We start from the raw sequence: 20,654 nt of genomic DNA, 5'->3' as shown, positions 1-20,654 counted from the left end.
AAGCAGATGGCAAACTACAGATTTCAGCATGTCACAAGCAGTCCTTACTATCCACGTGGAAATGAGCCAGCCGAACGAACAGCTCAATCATGTGAAAATGCTCATCCAGTGTTCCACGAAGCCGTACCTGGCTCTTTTTGGCATACAAGGCAACACTCCTACTCTGGTTCAACCTTTCTCCTGCACAACTCTAACAACTACCCTGAGGGTAGGGGAGCATTTTCAACTGATTGGCATATCTCTCCAAGTTCAGACAGGCTGCTGCACAATACAAAAGAATCCAGAGGAATAACTACAATCAGAGACAGGGTGTCCATGAACTACCATTCTTGCCAGATGAAACAGAAGTGTGGGTTACCCGTAACTTCTGGTGGAACACCACAGCATGGAACAGTCATTCAGAAGGCACACACACCACGGTCTCACGTTATATCCACTCCAAAAGGGGAGGGGAGGAGAAATAGGAGTCAAGTGAAGCAGTACACACTGTACCAGTACCAGAACCCTCACTGGATAAGGCCAATGGTGCATCGGAACCCATGAGAAAGATGCAGACAAGACTGCACTGGAACTGCTATTACGGCCCCAGACAGATTAGACTTAATAAAGGGGAGATGTGGAAGTAGACTAGTACACAGGTGTAGTAATAGAGTATCTGGGAGAGTGACTAGTAGTTGTTGTGTTGAGTGCGTGCACAGTATTTTGTAATAGAGTATACGATAACACCACATAATCTAGCTAAATTGCAAACATTTCTACAGCACACACAACTAAAATAGTAGCATACATGCCAGTTAAAACACCAACGACTCACTTCCTACAAGTGTCATGTAAACGGAGGCAGGCCGGGTTGTTTGGCACCCGGCTGTCTTAACTCAGTTTTTGACTGTGCTCATGCAAACTAGGTATAAATCATGCATTTGGTGTCATGAAATTATAACAAGCTTACTGATAGCTACCATCCCTACTCATTATAACAGAATGAAGACGTAAGGGTCAAGCATTGATCGTTTACCAAATGCTTGAAATGAATACCCAATCAGTACAAATTGACGGATCAAGTTCAAAACCCAACATAGACATGTGCATTTGGGCATTTATATTTATGTTACTAAGACGACTGTCTTCCTATGTCAACTGAAACAAGAGCTAAGTTGGACAAAGCCAGTTTGTCCAACACAAATTCAGCATATTTCCATGCTCCTATGAACACCAACCTTGCCAACAAGTTGAACAATCTCAGACAAGTCTTCCTCCTCCTGCAAAATTTCCTTAACCTGGAAACACATAACACAATAGGAAAACAAACATAATTTACATTGCCAATTCCTTTCACCTTCATCCTGTAGTTGACAAAATCAGGGTGATTCTGCTCGTAAAAGTCATCCAGAGCACGCATGTACTTGCTATAACTGCTAAGCCAATTGACACTAGGAAAATGTTTCCTTTGTGCTAACTTCTTGTCTAATCCCCAGAATACCTACAGTAACAGCACATACACATAATGTCAAAATAGCAACAACACAAACTAAGTATAATCCAGTAGTTCAACTATGCACGCAAACAGACAGATAAATTACCAAGAAGTTTTTGCAGCTGTACTCTTGGGTCTAAGATATTGATTGCTATATCTACTAAAGCTTTGAACACATTCCCTTGATGATATCATGTAACTTGAAACAGGCTTATGTACTAAATATATAGAGCTCGATCTATGTATAGAGGCAAATTACAGAGCCTCCGAAACAGATGATAATAACTTGTCGCAATCCAATAAATGAATAGACCCAGAGTGATCACATTGCACATACAATGTAACATTTCAATTATTGTATGTATACTGGACAACAGGACCACATAAAGCTTTCCAATTTGCATCGTCTCTTAAACTGAAAATCATAACGGTTCACATTCAGTACTACTTCTGACGTCATTAAAGGTAAAAAATATGCCAGTACCTATATTATGTCTAGCAACAACTAACATACATAGATATGAACAAAATTACCTGGACTATTCCAAGAGTAGCTGATGTGACTGGATCAGAGAAATCACCACCAGGAGGCGATACACTATTGTGAGTCAAGAACAGTTTCTGTTGAAACTATCAACTAACTATCATTGGACATATGGACAAACTCAAACAGGGTTACAAACAACCAATTGGACAGCAGACAGACAGACAGACAGACAGACAGAAAGGCAGACAGACAGATAGACCGACAGACAGGCAGAAAGGCAGACAGACAGATAGACCGACGGACTGACAGGCAGACAAACAAAGAGACAGACAAGCAGTTATTCTAAACCCTAGCATATCACAGTAACAAAGTGAGATACGCTCCAACAATAGTCACACTGCCTTCACGTTTCGGATTGCCAGTACAAACAACTTTTCCAGCTCTCTCATAGAAAGAAGCCAAGCGAGCACCAAGATAAGCTGGATAGCCACTGTCAGCAGGCATCTCAGCAAGTCGACCAGAGATCTCACGAAGAGCTTCAGCCCAACGTGAAGTTGAGTCAGCCATCATGCTCACATTGTACCCCATGTCTCTGAAGTATTCAGACAAAGTAATGCCAGTGTAAATGGATGCTTCACGTGCAGCTACAGGCATGTTTGATGTGTTGGCTACTAATGCTGTACGCTTCATGATAGACTCTTCGTTGTTGCCAATTTGAATTTTCAACTACAACAACAACATCATCATCATCATAAATTTGTCACTGCAGGTTTCACCTTCAGTCTCTACAGAATAAAATCTCTTTTCTGTTTATGCAGTAGCCTGCATGATCACTCATTCACCTGGTCACTTGTTCATTTGTCTACTAAACTGCCTGTAAATCATTCAGCTTCTGTCGTCTGTCTGTCCCCATCTGTGTTAGTGTATGCTATTGTCTATGTATAAGGGTATATCCACCCATGCAAGCATTCAACTGGCTACTGTTTTGCTCGTCTGTTAATTAAACTGCAAGTGTCAAAGTTCCAAAACAAGCTATGAAAATTCACACCCCATTCTTACCTCTGGAAAGTCCCTCAACACCTCAGACATCTCATTGCCCCGTTCACCACAGCCAACATAAATGATGACATCAGAATTGGAATACTTTGACAAAGACTGTGAAATAACAGTCTTTCCACAGCCAAAAGCACCAGGAATAGCAGTAGTTCCTCCCTGTACACAACTAAAGATGACACATTGACATTTTCATATACTCACACTTTCCAATTTCATAATAGCATTTACGGGAAAAGAGCATCAAGCACTCTTTGTCCAGTCAGTAGAGGATGATTTGCAGCCAACTTATCAGCAACAGGTCGCATCTGCCTAACTGGCCATACCTATTAATAAACCCTTTTTGACATCTCACAACAAGCTAAACATACATTGTTAACAGCAAAAATATCTTTTCTAAAGAACCAAGTACAAAAAATGTCTACTACTATCATTTGCTATAGATAGGATGTGACTGAGAAGATGCCAGTCTTTGTACACATTTGTGTGTCTTATCATTGCAAGTAAATAAATAAATAGATAAATACATAAATAAATAAATAAACATTGGCTAGCTGTAAAAGTAGGTACTAAACACACAGGTGCAAATATTAAAATCTATTTGGTAGCAGCCAGTAAACAGCCAACACAAGTTCATAGCAGTCACCAGTTGCAGATTAGTTGATAATTATAATGTAACATATATTATCTATTACTGTACTTTATGATCACTGCTCAGTCTCTTTAGCATTGTTGTCAAAGCCTTTAAATCGTCTACTAAATGGTGTGTGTGTGTGTGCGTGCGTGTGTGTGTGTGTGTGTGCGTGTGTGAACAAATCCACTATGCTTATTGCCACAAACTATGCATGAAGACAAAGTTCTACATACTGATCAATATATAGACATAATAAGGCCAATTGGCCTTATATGTCATATGCCAGACATATAAATCGTTGTGCCGAGCAGAAATATGGATGGAGGATTCGAGAAGGCCCGATACACTAACTATGATGCTTGTGCATAGCCATATAGAGGACACATGCCGAAACATTTGGAAACATCTCACCATGCCTGGGATCATTAGTTAACTACGTATACATGCATTTTACACATTAGTCAGACTGCTGTAGCTGAAATAGGTATACACAAGCAGCTACATTACAACTTCATTCATTGCAACCTGTCCTGAAGTTGCATGCCTCCTGAGGAAGTTGCAATCAGCTGGCACTTCTTTTGAATTGCAGCTAAATACAGCCAAATGCGAAGTGTTCTGGCCTTCAGGAGACCAATCCTTTCTTGAGTTCCCAGGCGACGTTCAGCGTGTTGATGCCAACAAAGATGGGGCTGAGTTTTTTAGGATCACCCGTATGCGGTTCAAAAGAGTTTGTCAACAATTCTTTGGCCAAACGTGTTGACAGAGTTCTGGAATGTCAACAAGTTTTGTCAGATTTAGGGAACTCTCAGGTGGAACTTCATCTCTTGCGCTCTTGTCTTTCTTTGTGCAAAATCAATCACTTAATCAGAACAGTTCCATCTGATGTACTCGGAAGTCAACTATCCAGATTTGACGTCAGTCTACGGTCATCACTCGAGTTCATCATTCATTCCTCAATACCAGACCTCTCCTGGAAACAGGCCACCTTGCCAGTATGATTGGGTGGTTTGTGCTTTCGTGAATCAACAAGAACAGCACCGGCAGCTTTCCTTGCAAGCTGTAACTCGTCATGTGAGCTGGTTCTTCAACTACTGTCTGGAATGCAACAGTCTGACAATCATCCCAAGCTCATCTCTTGACCAAGGTCTCAGCCTCAAAGGCAGATCAGTCGTAGAAGATCGTTTCTGTACTCTTCTACCGACAGCTAATATTGACGTTCTTACAACTAGTCAACACCAACTTCAGTCTTTGCTTGACTCCACAATGTGGCACTCAATTAAAGACAACACCAGCTTACGTGACCGTGCCTGACTTACCACGATATCCGCACAGCACGCTGGAGCATGGCTGCGAGCAATCTCCAACCCCAACACTGGCCTTGCCATGACCCATAGAGAGTTCGTGGTATCGTTGCACATTTGGTTGGGCATCCCACGTTTCCCGGCAGATTTGGGTTCCAAGCGCTGTTCCTGTGGACAGATCTTAGATAAATTTGGTGACCACCTGCTTGGATGTGGCCAGAACAACATAAAAACACGCCGACAAGACGCCTTATGCAATGTTCTTTTTCACGCTTTGCTTGTGGATAATGGCAACTGCCGTAAGGAACAACGCTGTGACAATGATACTTGTGCCAGACTGGGTGATATTTTTCATCCTGACTTTGAACAAGGCCGTGCCACCTATTTTGATGTAACAGTCAGGAACACAATGCAGCCGTCATACGTTACCCAAACAGCTTACAGTGCGGGAAATGCAGCTGCAGCTGGAGAAAGGGAAAAAGACCAACGTCATAAAGCCAATGTCACATCAACTGGGAATATTTTCCACCCTCCTGTGTGCGAATCTTTTGGCCTGTAGTCACCACACAGTTTGGAAGTATTGAAGACCATCGCACGTCTATTTTTCAAAAGAAATTTGACAGTCAGCCAGGCAGTCAGTAACATACATGAACAACTGTCGGTGAAACTCTGGCTATATAACGCCAAAATGATATTGCATAGACTGGCTTTAGATTGTACAGACATGTTCTTTGGATAATATATATATATATATATATATATATATATATATATATATATATATATATATATCTGTGTTTCCAGGCAGTGCAGAGAACCTCCACTAGTCTAGGTTCAGCTATGACCCATAAGGAAGAGACTTTGTAGAAAGCACATGACTTAGCAAGTAGCAAACAGTGCTTGAAACCACCCAAAAAGCACGTCAAACTTGGTTGTAAACAAAAGTAGTCTCTCCTAGAGGTGAGAATTCTACTGGTCATGTATCTCAAGTGCATGACAAAACTTGTTATAAATAGGAGGTGGTCACACATCAGAGGGATTGAACACAAGAGAGACTAGACTACTGTACCAAAATAGTAGAGGGCTTGCCTAACTTCCACTCTGCAAACTATGTACATGTGTAGATGCGTGGATGTCTGGTCTACTAAGTTTGCCACACTGAGGAATGTGCCATGCCCTTAGTGCAGTACAATCACCAAACAGTGTTTGCGATTGGTCGTACATGGACAAACTCCCAATCAGATCCACCAAACATTCATAAAGAGTATTTACCACAACAATGTAATTCATGTTTTCAATTACTGCAACTCATCTGAAATGAAAAGCAGAACTTACCTGTCTGCAACCGCTAATGTAAAATCAATCATTTTTATGGCTTACAACATTTCTGGGGAACCTAACACTGCATAACCAAGAGCGAAATTTTTGTCCCATATGTGATAACTCTCATTACTTTGATGATTACAGCTATTTTAGTAACGTTAAGGATTTTGTGATATGTCAAACAACAGTCACTTTGTATAAGCTTACATAGATTTTACAATTAGCAGGCAAAAAACGTGAAAATTTGTAATACTTTGCAACAACTTAAAGCTGTGTTTACACCCTCCTTTCCACAGCCATGAGCCTTCTAAAAACCACGTATAAAATTATTACAAAGTTTTACAAATCTAGATGCCATTTGCCTTCTAAGCATGCTACTTTCAAAATCTATCAAAGATCAAACAAAGTAAGGAGAGTTATCACATATATGAGACATGCAGGTCGCTTCTGCTTATGTAATGTTCAGTTCCCATATAACTGTAATAAGCCAAGAAAGCAATTGATTTTGTGTCAGCAATAGCAAACAAGTAAGTTTTGTTGTTTATTTCAGACTTAGCCTGTTCTGGCAAAAAAAACTCTTCCATAAACTTTGACAGTTGTGATTGGCAGTTTGTCCATTGTCTATGGTTACCATGTACAACTAAACACAAATACTGCTTTGTGATCAGACTGCACCAGGGGTGTGGCACATTCTGACCGTGACAGGACATAGTCACACATCCACACACCCACCTACCCATCCAGGTACATAGGAATGCAGACTAGAAGTGAGTTAGGCCTTTTGAGTATGCTTTTTGCTAAGTCACATTACCTTTACAAAGTCCCATTTTTTCTTATAGTTCATAGCTGAAATCACTTAAATCAAAAAATTCCAGCCAGCAAATTACAACAAAATCTCTAACCTGCACGAGATCCTATTCAACCATTATTGTGCACATTAAAACAATCATCAAAGATAAAAAAATAAATCATTATAGCATTCTCCATACAATACCAAATACCAAATCAATACCAACACAATGTCTCACTTGCATCATGTTGACCTTCTGCTTCTCACCATCAAACTCAATTTCCAAGACCTCATCCTATTGAATCACACAGCAACAGACAATATCAATAACAGTTTGCATATTAAGATCAATCAAAATTATCAGTCCATCACACTCACATACCTCAATTGTGTAGCTTCCAGCCTCAGCAACATAAGTCACAGTGCCATGCATCCTTGGAGGCAACATGAGCCTATGCGTGATAAGTGAGTTCTCCTTTAATATACCATATATGTCACCACCAGTAATGTGACTGCCAACCTAATTATAACAAGTATGTACATTAAGTGTTGCCTGCATGTGAAAGTAATAGTAGCTAGAGCAATGATGTGCACCCATGATCTACCGTATTTCCTCGAAAGAATGCCGCCCTTACAAGACAGGTAATTGATATTCATTACACATACCTCGATCGTGCATGCTAACGCACCTAAATCGTCGAACTGCACGGCTGAAGAAAAGCTCCCTTACGAAGCTGCCTCTAAACTCAAAGTAGTACAGTACGTGCAACGCTTCAAGAACAGGCAAGCAGAAAGGACTAGAGGGTACATAGATGAACCTCGAGTGGCAAAAAATGACAATTAGCCTCAAAGACAATGTTGGTACACAAAAAAAGCAAAGGGAGGAAGAAGAAAGATCAGCCTTGGGCCATGCACACGTGTGGATTGTGCGTGTGGTACTGTACATGGAAATGACATTGAAAGAACGCCGCCCTTAAATGAATGCCGCAAGGTCCGGCCTTTTGAAACAAATGAACACCACGGTGTTCTTTCAAGAAAATACGGTATGTGGAACGGTGTGTGCATGCAAATGTGTGTGTGTGTGTGTGTGTGTGTGTGTGTGTGTGTGTGTGTGTGTGTGTGTGTGTGCATGTGTGGGGGGCGAGAGTCTGCGAGTGGGTCTGTGTGTGACATGCAACTGCACAACAGACTTTTAGCAGATTTTCAACCTTCATGCCACTAGGTTGAAACTCCCATTGCTGAGTTCGGCTCAAACTGGCTGTGTTTACTCCACGAGGAATGTAAATACTCTCAGTCACTTCACAAATATCCTGCCAGAGACCATCATTTCATTTAATTACAACAGAAACAACACAAACAACACAACACAAATGAATTAAGATTACCTTTAATGGACGTTGGATTCCATCAAAGATACTGCCCATTATACCTTTCATAAATACAAGGTATCAAGTAACACAAAATACTTCCACTTTTGCACCACACATGCATGCACATGTAAGTATGCACAAACACACACACACACACACACACACACACACACACACACACACACACACACACACACACACACACACACACACACACACACACACACACACACACACACACACACACACACACACACACACACACACACACACACACACACACACACACACACACACACACACACACACACACACACACACACACACACACACACACACACACACACACACACACACACACACACACACACACACACACACACACACACACACACACACACACACACACACACACACACACACACACACACACACACACACACACACACACACACACACACACACACACACACACACACACACACACACACACACACACACACACACACACACACACACACACACACACACACACACACACACACACACACACACACACACACACACACACACACACACACACACACACACACACACACACACACACACACACACACACACACACACACACACACACACACACACACACACACACACACACACACACACACACACACACACACACACACACACACACACACACACACACACACACACACACACACACACACACACACACACACACACACACACACACACACACACACACACACACACACACACACACACACACACACACACACACACACACACACACACACACACACACACACACACACACACACACACACACACACACACACACACACACACACACACACACACACACACACACACACACACACACACACACACACACACACACACACACACACACACACACACACACACACACACACACACACACACACACACACACACACACACACACACACACACACACACACACACACACACACACACACACACACACACACACACACACACACACACACACACACACACACACACACACACACACACACACACACACACACACACACACACACACACACACACACACACACACACACACACACACACACACACACACACACACACACACACACACACACACACACACACACACACACACACACACACACACACACACACACACACACACACACACACACACACACACACACACACACACACACACACACACACACACACACACACACACACACACACACACACACACACACACACACACACACACACACACACACACACACACACACACACACACACACACACACACACACACACACACACACACACACACACACACACACACACACACACACACACACACACACACACACACACACACACACACACACACACACACACACACACACACACACACACACACACACACACACACACACACACACACACACACACACACACACACACACACACACACACACACACACACACACACACACACACACACACACACACACACACACACACACACACACACACACACACACACACACACACACACACACACACACACACACACACACACACACACACACACACACACACACACACACACACACACACACACACACACACACACACACACACACACACACACACACACACACACACACACACACACACACACACACACACACACACACACACACACACACACACACACACACACACACACACACACACACACACACACACACACACACACACACACACACACACACACACACACACACACACACACACACACACACACACACACACACACACACACACACACACACACACACACACACACACACACACACACACACACACACACACACACACACACACACACACACACACACACACACACACACACACACACACACACACACACACACACACACACACACACACACACACACACACACACACACACACACACACACACACACACACACACACACACACACACACACACACACACACACACACACACACACACACACACACACACACACACACACACACACACACACACACACACACACACACACACACACACACACACACACACACACACACACACACACACACACACACACACACACACACACACACACACACACACACACACACACACACACACACACACACACACACACACACACACACACACACACACACACACACACACACACACACACACACACACACACACACACACACACACACACACACACACACACACACACACACACACACACACACACACACACACACACACACACACACACACACACACACACACACACACACACACACACACACACACACACACACACACACACACACACACACACACACACACACACACACACACACACACACACACACACACACACACACACACACACACACACACACACACACACACACACACACACACACACACACACACACACACACACACACACACACACACACACACACACACACACACACACACACACACACACACACACACACACACACACACACACACACACACACACACACACACACACACACACACACACACACACACACACACACACACACACACACACACACACACACACACACACACACACACACACACACACACACACACACACACACACACACACACACACACACACACACACACACACACACACACACACACACACACACACACACACACACACACACACACACACACACACACACACACACACACACACACACACACACACACACACACACACACACACACACACACACACACACACACACACACACACACACACACACACACACACACACACACACACACACACACACACACACACACACACACACACACACACACACACACACACACACACACACACACACACACACACACACACACACACACACACACACACACACACACACACACACACACACACACACACACACACACACACACACACACACACACACACACACACACACACACACACACACACACACACACACACACACACACACACACACACACACACACACACACACACACACACACACACACACACACACACACACACACACACACACACACACACACACACACACACACACACACACACACACACACACACACACACACACACACACACACACACACACACACACACACACACACACACACACACACACACACACACACACACACACACACACACACACACACACACACACACACACACACACACACACACACACACACACACACACACACACACACACACACACACACACACACACACACACACACACACACACACACACACACACACACACACACACACACACACACACACACACACACACACACACACACACACACACACACACACACACACACACACACACACACACACACACACACACACACACACACACACACACACACACACACACACACACACACACACACACACACACACACACACACACACACACACACACACACACACACACACACACACACACACACACACACACACACACACACACACACACACACACACACACACACACACACACACTTTAGTGACCTCTGACCATCAAAAACTAACCTGGTCCAAGTTCTACAGACAAAGGTTTTCCTGTTCTTAACACTGGATCTCCAACACTCACACCAGCTATAAAACAACAGAACCAACATCAGCAAAAAAACAAAAGGGCCAACAAGAAGGTTTTCTGAAAAACTATAACAGCTTTCTAAGTTCAGTTTTTATCCCATTACCCATTGGCAAGTAACAAAAAAATTTAGTAGCCACCAAAAACTTTACCAACCAATTCACCCTCCCCAGTTGTGACAATGATTCTGGTAAATCAATCTAAACATTATCCAGTAGCACTCAGTTCCTGAGTAGAGAGATAAAGAATCAACAATATATATATGTATATATATATATATATATATATATATATATATATATATATATATATAAAGAGAGCTGTCTGTCTGTCTGTCTGTGTATCTGTCTGTAGGAGATGATCTTCAAAACAGCGAGTAAGATCTCCACCGAATTTGCTTGCGCACGCCAAAAAGACAGACGTCAAAAGTGAAGCTGTCGTCGTCTTCTGGACTTCTCTCGAGACAATGTGGTTTCTTGCCGATCCACTTACTTGAATATCTCTGGAACGGCACATCGGATCTCCACTAAAATTTAAAATGCGCTCCTGACCTCGGATGGTATGCGCAGAGCGTGTCATTTATTTCGAGTGACGTCAAAATGGCAAGATATTCTTTAGTATATCGGGGTCTTGAAAAATACGCCTCTCTGCGTTTCCCCTTGTATTGTACATGTGTCGAATACCTGCCCTGTTCGATACACTGTTCCTGCAATGCCAGCCGCGTCTTCGAAGTGACAACGTCCAATGGGACTGTCAAAGTGGCAAGAGTCAGATGAGTCATGACCTGGTATGTATGTCATGCGCAAAGCGTCGATTTGGACAAACTGTGGATACATCCTTTTTCTGGGCAATTTTAAGGTTCAGAGTAGGATTAGGGTTAGAGTTAGGGCTGGGTATGCAAGGTTTGTATTGAAAATCCATGGATTGTCTAAATCCACGCTTTGTGCACAACACAACACACACACACACACACACACACACACACACACACACACACACACACACACACACACACACACAATATATATATATATATATATATATATATATATATATATATATATATATATATATATATATTCTCCCCTTCTAACCCTCTATTTACTGAACCATACTATTACTATCTGAAGGTAGATCCCACAAAAAACCTCATCTGTATCTACTAGTAACCTTTGATAAATCAAACATCCACAGTTTTATTGAGAGTTGTTGCGCCAGGTTCTTCTGCGTCTGTGACAATGAGTAACTTGTTACAGCGGACACTCTTGAGCAGATAAATTAACTTTAATGTTTGGAAACTTGCAGGAGTCCAAAAGCCGTAAGCCTCAACAACAAGCGGGTAAAACTCTCCTCCCACCAAACTATTGCTCACCGTGATGTCAAAGTACGCAGCTCGGCCCTCCAAAAAGTCAGGGTGAAAAATATCACCTGGGCAACTGGCATCATAACTGGAGCATCGTTGCTCTCTTTCACATACTTGTTTTCAGTCCAACGAGCATGAAAGATGATGTCACAGAGCGAGTTATGCTGTCTCGTCTGAAGTGGACCATAACCACAACTTAGTAAATGATCCCAAAAGGATCTAGAACTTGGCTGCAAACACAAATCACGAACTGAGAAGGAAAAGAAAAGAGAAGAATTCCAAGCCATAGCCTTACAGCTAATACAAATTCATGCGGTGACATGGCAAGGCTTAGATGAGGGTTCGGTACTGCCCACAACCAAGCACCAGCATGATTCGTAGCAATGGTGTTAAGCCGTGCTTTTTTCCTAAGACTGGCTTTCTGTGTAAGGGATGACAGCAAATCAAGGTTGATCTCATGTCGCAGATCATGTTGTGAAGTGGACATGCTGGGACAACCAACACCATCAGGTAACAGGTTGCATAGATGCATGTGTGCTTCAGCTTCACTGAACACAGTAAACAATGGCTGTGTCTGACATTCAACAGGAGAATCAGTTGATAGATTGGCTTGACAAAGGAAGGACTGAATTAAGCTGCTGGTTAAATTACAGCTCCCAACAAAGACTGCAGGAGAGGAGACAACAGCTTCTCTGAGACCAAGTTCACCACAATGAATAAAATCTAATACATTTTCTCCCCTTCTAACCCTCTAATTACTGAACCATATTATTATCCGAAGGTAGATCCCACAAAAAACTTCAACAGTGTCTACTAGTAACCTTTGATAAATCATTCTAGCATTAACATCCACAGTTTTATTGAGAGTTGTTGCATCAAGTTCTTCTGCATCTGTGAAAATGAGTAACTTGTTACAGCGGACACTCTTGAGCAGATTAACTTAGAGTGTCTGCTTTGAAAGAATAAAATATTGAATTAACACACGCGCGCGCGCACACACACACACACACACACACACACACACACACACACACACACACACATGCATACACACACAAAGTACATATATATATATATATATATATATATATATATATATATATATATATATATATATATATATATATCAATAAAATATATATACCTAAACCTCCGTATTAGATCTCGAGTGTGCTACCATTACACCACTGAGGTCGCTGCATGCTAACTACTATATATATATATATATATATATAATACATACACAAACGTTCCCCACCCCAACATCCCCAACAACTCAAGTAAGCCTGTCCTGACTACGTACATCCTCTATCTCTTAATTCAAATGTTGTAAAACCAAAATCTAGCATTACATGACCATAATTTCACAGACAATTGTTGAAATAAGTTGTTTAAAGACTTTAAAAACGTCATGTGACTCATTGTAGAAATTCTCAAAGCTATAGAGTGTAGGATCTTGAAACAGTAGGGTGTCCAGAGACCAAGAGTTACCACAGCAAGTGGATAAAATATACCACCAGCTGCTGTAACTCTGTCAGTGTGATGAAAGTCTTTGCAAGCTTCTGCAGCTTCTGCTGCAGCTCCTGCATTGCTGGAAGCTTTAATAATGAATGAAGGCTGCAAGCTGTTGGCTACTGTTACATCAAAGAAGCCGGGGCGACCCAGAAGAGAATCAGGATGAAATAGATCACCAGGACGACTGCTGTCATAGCCAGAATGACGTTCCCATTTTGCATGCTTGTTGTCCGTTAAGAGAGCATGGTAATCACTTCGCAAAGGGCGTCTTGGCGTTTAATCCCGAGAGGACCGTGACCGCAGCTAACTAAAAAGGGTCAAGAACTTGACCACAGACACACTTCAATGACGATGGTGGGAACGGAAATAGAGGGATTCCTAGCAAAATCCGTATTTGCAATCACGAATTCATGTGGTGACATGGTGAGGCCTAGGCTTGAGTTTGGTAATGCCTGCAACCAAGCACCAGCATGAGTAGTGGCAATGGTGTTTAATCTTGCTCTATCCCAAAGACTAATAACCTCTTTCAAGGATGTGGCTAAATTGGAGTTGATAATAGATCTAATGTCGCGTTGTGATGATGTTCTGAGATTACATGACGGAGGGCGATACCGATTGTTTGAGTAGACAAGCGTGTGCTTATCTTCCCAAAAATCTTGAACTCTGACTCCAACTGGACCTGATTCATTGTGGATGTTGACATATTAGACTGACTCAAAAAATGACTGCATCAAATGTCTAATAGAGTTGCAGCTACCTACAAAAACTGCTGCCAATGAGCTCAACACTTCATATAGATCAAGACCTCCATCTCGAACTGGAAGAGCCACCTGAATCCAAGAAGAATCTTGGATAGAAGAACAAGTGACCAATTCAAGAGAATGTCTACGAGATGCATCAAATTTTGTGAGTTTATCATCAACCAAACCAGCTGTGCGTACTAGATTGTCTATTTTGCACACACTGAGACAGCTGCGTAACAGTTGAAGTTCAATGTGAGGATGGTCTAAATTGCTGAGATGTGATGGAGCCTCAATTACCTTCTCAATGCGTCTGGCCACTGTTGCTTTTATAAAATCGTCCTCACCATACACCGAAGAACCTAACAGCTCAATCCCTCTTGTGAGACGCTTGATTTGCGTTGGTAACTCTGGGAAAGACTGATCACCTGGTGGCCAGTATACCTCACACTTAGCCAAGTTGAGATGAAGGTCAAACGTATGACCGTCGACAACAAGAGATTGTTGTAGTTCGAAGACCGATTCAAGTGTTCCAACAAAAGTGCCGTCATCAAGGTACCAAAGTTGAAGTCCTGGACCAGAGTTTTCCCAAAATCGTCAAGAAATTGTGACACTACTGGTGAAAACAGTAGAGGACCTAGTGGATCACCTTGCTGGACACACCAGCAGTTGACAAAATGCGGACATTTCCAAAACGAAGCTCTCCAGCTGTGTGGTATGACCACTGTACTCATGAAAATAATTCAGGAAATACTTGTTTCAGACGAGATAAAAAGGCAGACAACAACATTCATTAAAAGCATTCTGGAAGTCTACTTTCACACAACACAAGTCTTCTTTGTCATGATTAATAGATATATAAGACCTCAGTGTATGAATTGCAGCTTCCATCCCACAACGTATTCCAACTCACCTTGACACACACACACACACACACACACACACACACACACACACACACACACACACACACACACACACACACACACACACACACACACACACACACACACACACACACACACACACACACACACACACACACACACACACACACACACACACACACACACACACACACACACACACACACACACACACACACACACACACACACACACACACACACACACACACACACACACACACACACACACACACACACACACACACACACACACACACACACACACACACACACACACACACACACACACACACACACACACACACACACACACACACACACACACACACACACACACACACACACACACACACACACACACACACACACACACACACACACACACACACACACACACACACACACACACACACACACACACACACACACACACACACACACACACACACACACACACACACACACACACACACACACACACACACACACACACACACACACACACACACACACACACACACACACACACACACACACACACACACACACACACACACACACACACACACACACACACACACACACACACACACACACACACACACACACACACACACACACACACACACACACACACACACACACACACACACACACACACACACACACACACACACACACACACACACACACACACACACACACACACACACACACACACACACACACACACACACACACACACACACACACACACACACACACACACACACACACACACACACACACACACACACACACACACACACACACACACACACACACACACACACACACACACACACACACACACACACACACACACACACACACACACACACACACACACACACACACACACACACACACACACACACACACACACACACACACACACACACACACACACACACACACACACACACACACACACACACACACACACACACACACACACACACACACACACACACACACACACACACACACACACACACACACACACACACACACACACACACACACACACACACACACACACACACACACACACACACACACACACACACACACACACACACACACACACACACACACACACACACACACACACACACACACACACACACACACACACACACACACACACACACACACACACACACACACACACACACACACACACACACACACACACACACACACACACACACACACACACACGATGGCTCTCCTATATATATAAAGATACTCCGTTAGTTGGTCAGTTGGTCACCAACTGTCTGATTTTGATACAGACATATCCATGTGGGTGCTGTAGCATAATGTGGTTGCTTGCCTAGGTATGCTACACTACTGTACATGTACACATATGCAATGCATACAGACTTTGCAAAAATACTGTATGCATGTCTTGATTCCTCCTACACAGCTATGTAAAACCTTCATAAACCTTGCTTCAAACAAAGCTGCAAACTCTTGTTCACTCCTTTTATAATAGATTTACCAGTTGATACCTTTTGTATCAGATTGATGTGCATAAAGGACCTGCCCTTTAATCACTGCCTACATCTACTTGGTTTCCTAACTCTCTAATTAGTGCTACTGTTTTGATCAAGCCACACCACAACAATAGCCACAAATCCTTACATTCCCATTTGAAGAGCACTGTTCCCTCTATCACATATGAAGTCTGCCCAGCATATTCCCAGTGTTTAATTATCTCGCAAAGTTTGTCTGTGTTATAAACAGTTACTAATTAGTAGTGCTTGAATTGGCAACTGGGGACTAACAACTCCTGATTTGTTGCCATCCGAAGACAATTTGTCACTGTGGCCACAAAAATAGTCAACACTTATACCCCATTCACACAAGCATTTGTAACTGTGCCAGCACGATACGGCACAGTTTGGCTCGGTTTCACTTCATTGTGTGAATGCCGGCCGAACCAAACTGAACCGTGCTGAGTTGGCCCACCTCAGGTTGCCATGCCAGAACGGGTTTGGTTCGGTTCGGTTGTGTAGTGCCTGTCAAAACGAAGATGACGTCGACGTCTATGCTCGGTACTTCTCGATATTTCCGCAGACTGTTCTAGTGCCAGCGAGAAGTAAGCGCGGACAGCTTGTTCCATGATGACGTCTGTATCTAGCGTGAGCACCAAGAGACACGCCTACTAAAAAACTCAGCTGGCTCGCTTTGTCAGAACATTGTGTGAACAAGGGCTGGCTCGCTTCATTAGCCCAGGCTGGCTTGGATTGACTCGGCTCAGTTTGGAGCTGTGCTCGTGTGAATGGGTATTACAGGACTACAGCTTGAGCCTCAACAGAGGTGTTTCCTTTCTAGCAAATACTTCCACTTGAGCGTCTATAAGTTGATGCACATGTCATTGATAAAGCCACATAGATCACTTGAGATCAACTGTAAAGTATAAACATAGCACTTAGCAAACAATCTATTATCCATCTAAATTGTCATCAACTTTCAGAGCATTTCTCAGTGGTATCCTGACAAAAGCCTTGACCATGCAAGGTGGTATACACATGTCTTACTGTTCTTACATTTCTAATTCACATAGCGCAAGATGCAAGTGTCTCTTACAGATGTTCCATAGCCTCAGAATAAATCAACTGTAGACGCTCACAGTCATATGCTCAGGTGCATGTGGCCGCTCATTCCAATGCCTATACACTCAAACCTCCCTAATCTGGACCTCTGAGATCCAGGCACCCTTGCCAGCGTAAGAGGCCTTGAGGCTCCAAAGGTAAGCACTCATGAAAAAAGTTTAACACACACATTCCATAGCTGTCTTCACCTGTAGTGCGTATCAGTATCAGTACATATGGCTTTAAAGAAAACGAAGCATACCTGCATCAGCCTCAAACCAAAGCTCAAAATCACCGATGACATAAGCAAATGTCAGTCACAGAGACATGCCTCAAACATTTTTCAAATTCCTAAGTCTACATTAGCAGTTAAACTAACCTAAGCAGTTGAACTGCAGTACCAGACACTCACATTAAAACAGTCTGGAATTCCAAGGATACCACAAACTTACATAATTCTATCTTCTGTACATTCCTGGGATCTGGGCAGTGGCGGGTCCTATGCTGCCCAGATTAGGAAGGTTCAAGAGTACAAAAATTATTTTGTGTGCTCATTTAGCATCTTGCAAATTATTTCATTAAATATCCATATGCCCAACAAAGATTACCAATATCCAATCACAAAGTTTTCTGGTTTGGCTGACAACGCTCAAAGAGTTATAAAGCAGTCGAAATTTGACAAATACAGGCATACATGATATCTGCCACAATGCAAGTAGACACGTGGCAAATACAAGTCTAGACATTACATTGATGCCTCCTGTCATTCACTGTCTATCACAAAAATGCCATTTCCTTACAAGTCTCCTCGTATACTTGAATAGTTGCCTTATCACCCTCCAATCGAATGATCTCTCCCACCAACTCACTGTAGCCAACCCGCACCTGAAACATCGAATCGCCACGCCCATTTCTTATGTGTCAATTCATCACGTGACACTTCACGCAAAACTCACCAGCTCGTACATAGCAGCGCCGCTCATCTTTTCTGCGATCGCAACTGCATATGTCAAACAAGAATATCACCGTAGCAATTATCTCGCAAAGCAACAGACGATAATAAGTAACCTGGTCCAGAAACAGCGCAAACATATCCGTACATTGTCTCCTTCTCGGCATCTCGCACTCTCGAAAGCTCCATTCCAACAAGTAGCAAAACGATGAACGAAAACTGAACACGTAAGCAGCGTGATTGTCACGAGAAGCTGACGGTGAAATCAAGCAAGT

At 43.2% G+C, this 20,654-nt stretch overlaps 1 protein-coding gene across 1 annotated transcript in view; it reads right to left on the bottom strand.

Annotated features, from left to right (window-relative positions):
• LOC134177460 (V-type proton ATPase catalytic subunit A-like) overlaps positions 1 to 20,654 on the bottom strand; it is a 23,643-nt gene extending 2,989 nt beyond the window's left edge. The window contains exons 1-14 of the mRNA XM_062644238.1: positions 20,496 to 20,654; positions 20,384 to 20,427; positions 20,228 to 20,312; positions 12,176 to 12,241; positions 8,448 to 8,491; positions 8,271 to 8,372; positions 7,445 to 7,582; positions 7,301 to 7,357; positions 3,246 to 3,340; positions 3,021 to 3,183; positions 2,341 to 2,687; positions 2,009 to 2,072; positions 1,337 to 1,480; positions 1,218 to 1,277 (exon numbers count right to left, since the gene is read on the bottom strand). Coding sequence (XP_062500222.1) covers positions 1,218 to 1,277; positions 1,337 to 1,480; positions 2,009 to 2,072; positions 2,341 to 2,687; positions 3,021 to 3,183; positions 3,246 to 3,340; positions 7,301 to 7,357; positions 7,445 to 7,582; positions 8,271 to 8,372; positions 8,448 to 8,491; positions 12,176 to 12,241; positions 20,228 to 20,312; positions 20,384 to 20,427; positions 20,496 to 20,568 — 1,482 coding nt within the window. The 5' untranslated portion in view covers positions 20,569 to 20,654. The remainder of the gene's footprint in view (positions 1 to 1,217; positions 1,278 to 1,336; positions 1,481 to 2,008; positions 2,073 to 2,340; positions 2,688 to 3,020; positions 3,184 to 3,245; positions 3,341 to 7,300; positions 7,358 to 7,444; positions 7,583 to 8,270; positions 8,373 to 8,447; positions 8,492 to 12,175; positions 12,242 to 20,227; positions 20,313 to 20,383; positions 20,428 to 20,495) is intronic.

This window comes from Corticium candelabrum, chromosome 3 (assembly GCF_963422355.1).
Source record: "Corticium candelabrum chromosome 3, ooCorCand1.1, whole genome shotgun sequence".
Lineage (NCBI taxonomy): Eukaryota > Metazoa > Porifera > Homoscleromorpha > Homosclerophorida > Plakinidae > Corticium > Corticium candelabrum.
Note: the sequence above shows the minus strand (reverse complement) of the source record. Positions and strands in the feature narration are given on the sequence as shown.